Here is a 7,365-nt window from a genome sequence, read left to right as displayed (position 1 = left end):
AAGGAGGAAGCTTGTAAAGGGCTTTGAAGATGAAACAGGGCCTGTCGCCGGGACTGTTGACACAGCCACACTGAAGAGGCAAGCGGGTTGGAGCTTAAGAGGTCGGGTGATGCCAAGCCAATAAAACACAGCTATTGTCTCTTTGCTGCCCCTTTTAATGCCAGCGGCTCCTGGCACATAAAAAGGCCTGCCACGGCCCAGGGAGCACAAGCCCTTGGCTGCATCTGTCGTCAACTTCACTGTTCAGACACCTCCTGCCTCCACCATGACCTGTGGCTTCAACTCTGCTGGCTGCGGATTCCGCGCTGGAAACTTCAGCTGCGCCTCGGCCTGCGGGCCCCGGCCAGGCCGCTGCTGCATCACCGCCGCCCCCTACCGAGGCATCTCCTGCTACCGCGGCCTCACCGGAGGCTTCGGCAGCCGCAGCGTCTGCGGAGCCTTCCGCTCTGGCTCCTGCGGCCGCAGCTTTGGCTACCGCTCTGGCGGCGTGTGCGGACCCAGCCCACCCTGCATCACCTCCGTGTCCGTCAACGAGAGCCTGCTGGCGCCCCTCAACCTGGAGATCGACCCCAACGCGCAGTGCGTGAAGCACGAGGAGAAGGAGCAGATCAAGTGCCTCAACAGCAGGTTCGCTGCCTTCATCGACAAGGTGGGTGTCCTGGATCACACCCTTCCTGATGCCCAACACAGGTGCACAGCCAGGCCTGGGCACTGATGGGGATAGTCAAAAGTGAGTACATGCCCAGGTAAGCTCCCAGACCAAAGGGAAGAGTGATCAAACTTCTAAGATACAGACAGAAAGACAAGATTAGGATCAGGAGCTGACAATCTCATGGGGGAGACAAACCAAAAGCTGGAAAGGAGAACTAGGGGCAGAGCCTTTAGACTTTAGATACCGCCTTGTGAGCTAAAGGCCACAGTGTGGGTGTTTGGTGCATTTGAAGCCAAGTGACTCTTGACATGGCAAGGAGGTGCTTCCTATGTCAGGGCCAGTGACCAGGACATGGCAAGACAGACTTTCTGGAGGTGATCCCATGGGCCATTGAGCTGCTTCTACCCCACATAGTGGGTGACTTGGCTACTGAGCAGGGCCAGAGTAGTTTGTTCAAGCTACTGTGTAGGGTTCAGGATCCAGCGGGAGCAATAGACCATCCCTACCCTCAAGGGCCTTCACCATCTGCAGAATCAGCATCCAGCTAAGTCTGCAGCCCATGTCACAGAGTCCAGGCACCACTCATCAGGAAGAAAGTCTCCCATGAGGAGCCAGGAGGGACTCTCAGGAGCCACCCTCAAGTTCCAGTAGAGACTCGGCCAGGAAGGTCCAAAATATCTAAAGGCAAGAGGCTAACAACATGAGACACCAAAGATGCATGAGAAAGAATTTTGCAGGGATGTGCCAGTTTATCAGACAAAAGAATCTAAGTGGGGCAATGGACCAACCTGGTGGCAGGGAGATAGATGGTTGTTAAACTTTGCTTGGGACCCAACAGTCTGTAATTATTACCGTGAGATAAGACCCCCTGCAGAGCAAAGGTAAGGGCTCAGCAGTCAGTGAGCTCCCACTCCTGTCTGCTCTGTCAGATGAAGGGCGGGGCACAGGCATTCCTACTCAAATATCCCAGCTGACTATTATTCTAATTGCATTGTTGTTGTAGGGTTTGAATAATTGGTACGTGCTTTATTTTTCAACTTTTATAGCCTGCCTTTCTAAAAAAGGTGCATCTGTGCAATTGCACAGGGCTCCTGTCACCTGACTTGTTGAGGCAGCTATTCAGTGTGGACATGACCTTCTGTGCTGGGTCTCTTTTAATCTCCACAGTGGGGTGTACTTTAATTGCCCCACTCTGTAGAGGGGCTAAGTGCTTTGTCCAGGGTCACGTTGTCAACAAGTAGATCAAAGTCTACAATCAGCTTCTTTTAAACACTTTTCATGACATGGGGTAAATTGCCTTAGAAGAGATTGAGGTTAGCTTTCAAGAAGGACTTCTAGGCGGTGAACTGATTTAAGTTCTAATGTGATTTTTGAGAAGGATGATACCCCCCAACAAGCAGTTATCAGGGCCTCAAAGTTGAAGCCTTTCAGATCCAGGTCCTGGGATCCCCTCTTGGCCTCTGACTCTGCAAGAAGAGAATCTCAGGCTGTTCCTCTGGGTGGCAGGTGCGCTTCCTGGAGCAGCAGAACAAGCTGCTGGAGACCAAGCTGCAGTTCTACCAGAACCGCAAGTGCTGCGAGAGCAACCTGGAGCCCCTGTTCGAGGGCTACATCGAGACCCTGAGGCGGGAGGCCGAGTGTGTGGAGGCTGACAGCGGGAGGCTGGCCTCAGAGCTCAACCACGTGCAGGAGGTGCTGGAGGGCTACAAGAAGAAGTGAGTGCCACAGGGAAGAGCCTGGCTCTGGTGGGAGCTCGCAGCCCAGGGGAGCATCAGGTCTGCGGCCAGATCGCTGCTGGGAATGGGAAAAACCTGTGCACCTGCCCTTCCTCCAGGCACAGGTCTCCCTGGGGTCCTGGCCCTCAAGGCTCACGTTGCCTTCCTAACAGCTGCTCAGGGCAACTTTACTCCCTCCCCTTCTTCATCTACCAGACCTTTCAGAAGCATATGGGTCCCTTTGTCCCCCTGCATGCAGCTCTCAAAGTCCTGGACACCCTTCTTAAGTTGACTCTTAAGTTGACTTCCTTCGCTCCATCCACTAAGCCTACCTGTGCCAGTCAGTCCCTGGGCTGGGCACTGGAGATCCCAGGACAAGTGTAGGCATGGCCCCTGACCTTGGGAAGCAGACACGACAGTCACAGGTCTAGACATTCAGTGACAAAGTGTGACATGACGTGAAGGATGAGTGAGTCCTGGACCCTCAAAAGGCATCTGTGTAACTGGGCATGGTGGCGCACACCTGTGATCCCAGCAGCTCAGGAGCATGTAGCAGGAGGACTGCAAGTTCAGAGCCAACTTGAATAACTTAGTGAGACCATGGCTCAAAATTTTAAAAATAGAGTAAAAGGGCTGGGGATGTATCTTGGTGGGAGAGCACCCTTGGGTTCATCCCCAGTTCTACAAAAAAAAAAAAAAGGCACTCCTTCTGAGGGTGCAGCCACTTTCAAGAACCTTCTCAGCCATGGTGTCCCCTGGCCCACCACACTCCTACACCCCCACCCTGTCCTGGAGCTGCATGCCCACACAGTAGGACAAGGGCAGGCTCTACTTCCCTTGTCTCCTCCAAGGGGGAGTGACAGGGAGGACTCCCTCTACCTGCTGCACAGTCATAGCCAGGGAAGGGCTCAGAGGAAAGGAAAACGGAGACAAGGGGAGACAAACGGCCACCTTCCTCTCCCCAACCACACGTGTGTGCGCGCACATGCCCACGCACACCCCCATCAGCACAGTTTCCAGTCCTGCCCTCCTGCCTCCACAGAAAAGAGTCAACACAGGAGTGGGTGCTTCCGTGCCCCAAGGGAACCAGTAGGCCTGGACCTATAGCCTGACCTCTCCTGGGCCCTGCCCATTTCTTTTGGAAGCAGGATGAGCAGGGGGAGGGCTGGCAATCAGGCCATCTGTAGGCATGTCCAGAGCCAAGGCCCAGAGCCGGCAGCCAGGCCCTGTTCTCTCGCCCACCAGGTATGAAGAAGAAGTCACACTTCGGGCCACGGCCGAGAATGAGTTCGTTGCTCTGAAGAAGGTGAGTATCTGAAGCCAACCCACCTGGAGGCCACACCACCTATCCCCTCTGGTCTGACTCACTGAAGCCACATGCCAAGAGTGCCCCAGAAGAGCTGGCCTCACCACCCCTTGTCACCCCACACAGGACGTGGACTGCGCCTACCTGCGCAAGTCAGACCTGGAGGCCAATGCGGAGGCACTGACCCAGGAGATCGACTTCCTGAGGCGACTGTATGAGGAGGTGAGGGGCTCTCAGCCAAAGTGGGCACTCATGTGGCTCCATGGAGTCCTTGACCCTTGTCCAGACCCCTTCAGTCTTGAAACAGGCCTGACAACTGAGACCAGGCTCCAGGGTGGAATTTGGGGGAGAGGAACAGAACCCAAAGCAGACCAAGTAGGCAGAGGCAAGAGGAGGAGCACCCAGGACACTGTCTGGGAAGCATCCTGTGTCCTCCCTGAGGCAGCAGGTGCAGCACAGGCCACAAGGGCAGCAGATAGACTCAGCCGTTTCCCTGGCTGAGGGTTTTCTCTGATAGGCAAGAGTCCACCTCCATGTGGTTGGTCAAGGAGAATGTAAACGGGCCCCAAACAGGGTCCGTCCCCTAGGAAGATCTAGGGCCTGTCAGTGGGTGGGAGCACATGAACCTGAATAATTCCAGAAGCAAGCACCCAAGAAGCCGTTGTTGTTATCCTTAATGGGGACTTACTCTGTGCAAAAGTTATGGAACTTCATTAGGGGGGTTTCTGCTCCAAACATGGCTCTGGATGAGCCAAAGAGATTATGGGCATTAGCAGGTGGGAAAAAGCCCAGATAACTCAGTTGTTCTTTTACTCCCTCTCCTCCTACAGGAGATCCGCATTCTCCAGTCCCACATCTCTGACACCTCAGTCATCGTCAAGATGGACAACAGCCGAGACCTGAACATGGACTGCATCGTGGCTGAGATCAAGGCTCAGTATGATGACATTGCCAACCGCAGCCGCGCTGAGGCCGAGTCCTGGTACCGCAGCAAGGTGAGGGGCTCAGGACCCCTGCCTTGTGCATGGGGCAGTGGGAGGGAAAGCGTACTCTATGAACAAGGCCTCTTTTGCCTGGGGACTCTGATGCCCTGAGGTGGTGAGGGGAGGACAGACAGCTCTGAGGTTGGGGCCAGGGCAGGGCTGGCTGGCTGGTTGCACAGGCTCAGGGTGACCCATGCTGAGCCTCAGAGCATGTCTGCCTCCCCCAGTGCGAGGAGATAAAGGCCACGGTGATCAGGCACGGGGAGACCCTGCGCCGCACCAGGGAGGAGATCAACGAGCTGAACCGCATCATCCAGAGGCTCACGGCTGAGATTGAGAATGCCAAGTGCCAGGTATGGCTCTCTGTGCCCAACAGCAGGGGGGCTGGGCCCTGCCCAGTGCCACACAGCCAGGCTGTGCCCTATGTGGGCCTCACCACTCATTCTGCAGCCCATCTGCCTGACCAGGTCCCCAGCGTGGTCAATCTGGGTGATCCAGGTGAACAAGGCAAGAGGGCCTGTTTCTGGGCTGTTCCCAGCTGTGAGGAGACCCTGGGCACATCCAGGCAATGACATATACACACACTCAGGGACCATAACCTCCCCTGTTCTCCTCTGGGTCTCTAGAACAACAAGCTGGAGACCGCAGTGACCCAGTCTGAGCAGCAGGGCGAGGCGGCCCTGAGCGACGCCCGCTGCAAGCTGGCTGAGCTGGAGGGCGCCCTGCAGAAGGCCAAGCAGGACATGGCCTGCCTGCTCAAGGAGTACCAAGAGGTGATGAACTCCAAGCTGGGCCTGGACATCGAGATCGCCACTTACAGGCGCCTGCTGGAGGGCGAGGAGCAGAGGTGGGTCCACCCCACCCGCCCCAAGAACTACTTGCGTAGACCTGTCACCTCTAATTCCTAGTGTCTCAGTCATAATCCCGAGGACTGGCCCCAAGCTGTGCTCTTGACTGATTAGATTCCAGATATCACAGGTCTGAAACTTGGGCATGTTCCTTCTCATCAGACAAGGCCAGGGCCACTGTGATATCCAGAGCCCCCATGTAACCCAGGGCCCTGCTAGGATTAGAACCTCAAGCTCCTGAATATCGGTTCAGAACATCCTCAAGACTTCCATCCTCAATCTTCCAAGATCCACACCCTGCCTAGTTTCTAGGAGATCTCTTGCCCCACAGCAGAGTTGCTAACCAGACTCTAGTGATGACCTTGTGTGCCCAAGAGGACCTTCCACTCCTAAAACTTGGCCTATCCAAGTCTACTGGGTATGGTAGTTCAGGCTATACACCGTGCAAAGACAGCCAGATGAGGGCAAATGAGAGTTGAAATCCAGCCGTCGCTCTGCTTGCTGAGTAGTCTGCCTCTGCACTTCTGCAAGTGCCCAAAAGACACCTTTTCCTAAACTGCATGAAGACAGAAATGTAAATCAGAAACAGCCCCAAGCTGCACCACTCCAGCACCTAAGGGAATCTCAATTTTATTCTGGTTTCTTTTCTCTTCCCCTCCCCACCTTGTCCCCATTCAGGCTGTGTGAAGGCATTGGAGCTGTGAATGTCTGTAAGTATCTTGGGCCCGAAAAGGACAATTTTAGGTTGAGCCACAACAAGGATCTCCTGACTAGGGGTATACAGAGACCCTGGGGAAAGCATTTGCAATAATCCCCCCAGTAAAGGGGACAAGACTGGTCACACAGCAGGAGAGACTGAAGTTAGCTTGCAGGAAGAAACTCACAACATAACTGAGGTTGAAGAGGGAAAGAAGATGTCACTGAAGGAAGGGCCAACTGATGTCACTCAGTGTAATCCTTGCCTTGTATAAGTGAGAAAGCTGAGCCCAGAGAGAAGGAGGGAGTTGCTCAAGGCTCAAAGCAGATCTGGACCAGAAACCAGACCTCTTGGCTCCCAGGCTAGGGTTTCCTCCACAACTTCAGAATGAGAACTAAAGGCTTCATGTGGCTTTCCCAGGAGGGCTAGACCTATTAGACCAAAGAAAGATGGCTGGCTGGGGCGGCCACCAGCCAGGTCTCCTGATCCTACTGTCCTTCCCACAGGTGTCAGCAGCTCCAGGGGCGGGGTCGTGTGCGGGGACCTCTGCGTGTCCGGCTCCCGGCCGGTGATAGGCAGTGCCTGCAACACCCCCTGTAGCGGGAACCTGGCAGTGAGCACCGGGATGTGCGCACCCTGCGGCCCCGGCAGGTGTTAGGTGGTCCGGAAGAGCCAGGGAAGCCCCTCCAGCCTGCCGGACCTGCCACCGCTCCTCCTGCAACTGAGAACAGCAGCACATCTGTGGCCTCCCCCCTTGCGTTCTGAGAACGCACCCCGGCTCCTGCCCACCGCCACTCCTCTGCCCCTCCTGTCCTGCTGCCAGGAGTGGATCACCCCTCCCCTATCTGGTCCAGCCCCTGCTGGGAGAAGAGCTTTCCCTCCCTGGAAGGAGCAGGGTGCGAGTGCTTCCCACGCCTCTCTGCCCTCTGGTCGCCTATTTCCAATAAACTGTGAGGCCTGCCTCTGTGTTTTGCTTACTTTCTCAGAGGGAATCCATACCCACCATCTGGTGAGCACCTGGCCCAGCCATAAGGCCTGGGGACCACGGTCATTGTGGCCTGCCCTCAGCTCGGGCACCCTCAGCTCGGGCACCTGTGGGGCCTGCCCTCCCAGGCCAGGCGGTGTTCTTGGTACATCTACCTACAGTACACCTGCCAGCCTGGT

The 7,365-nt window shown here is 55.7% G+C and overlaps 1 protein-coding gene across 1 annotated transcript; it reads left to right on the top strand.

The window, feature by feature from the left end:
- The first annotated feature begins 202 nt into the window (after nt 1-202).
- On the top strand, nt 203-7,157 carry LOC124087000 (keratin, type II cuticular Hb3). The gene is made up of 9 exons (XM_046435575.2): nt 203-649; nt 2,159-2,367; nt 3,613-3,673; nt 3,800-3,895; nt 4,504-4,668; nt 4,884-5,009; nt 5,283-5,503; nt 6,183-6,214; nt 6,708-7,157. The coding sequence occupies exons 1-9, from the start codon at nt 266-268 to the stop codon at nt 6,857-6,859; spliced, it is 1,446 nt and encodes a 481-aa protein (XP_046291531.1). The 5' UTR covers nt 203-265; the 3' UTR covers nt 6,860-7,157.
- Nucleotides 7,158-7,365: the final 208 nt, after the last annotated feature.

Source organism: Marmota monax, unplaced genomic scaffold (genome assembly GCF_021218885.2).
Source record: "Marmota monax isolate L192 unplaced genomic scaffold, Marmota_monax_Labrador192_F-V1.1 WCK01_AAM20220418_F8-fsc00012, whole genome shotgun sequence".
Taxonomy (NCBI): Eukaryota; Metazoa; Chordata; class Mammalia; order Rodentia; family Sciuridae; genus Marmota; species Marmota monax.
This window is presented reverse-complemented; position numbering and strand designations above follow the sequence as displayed.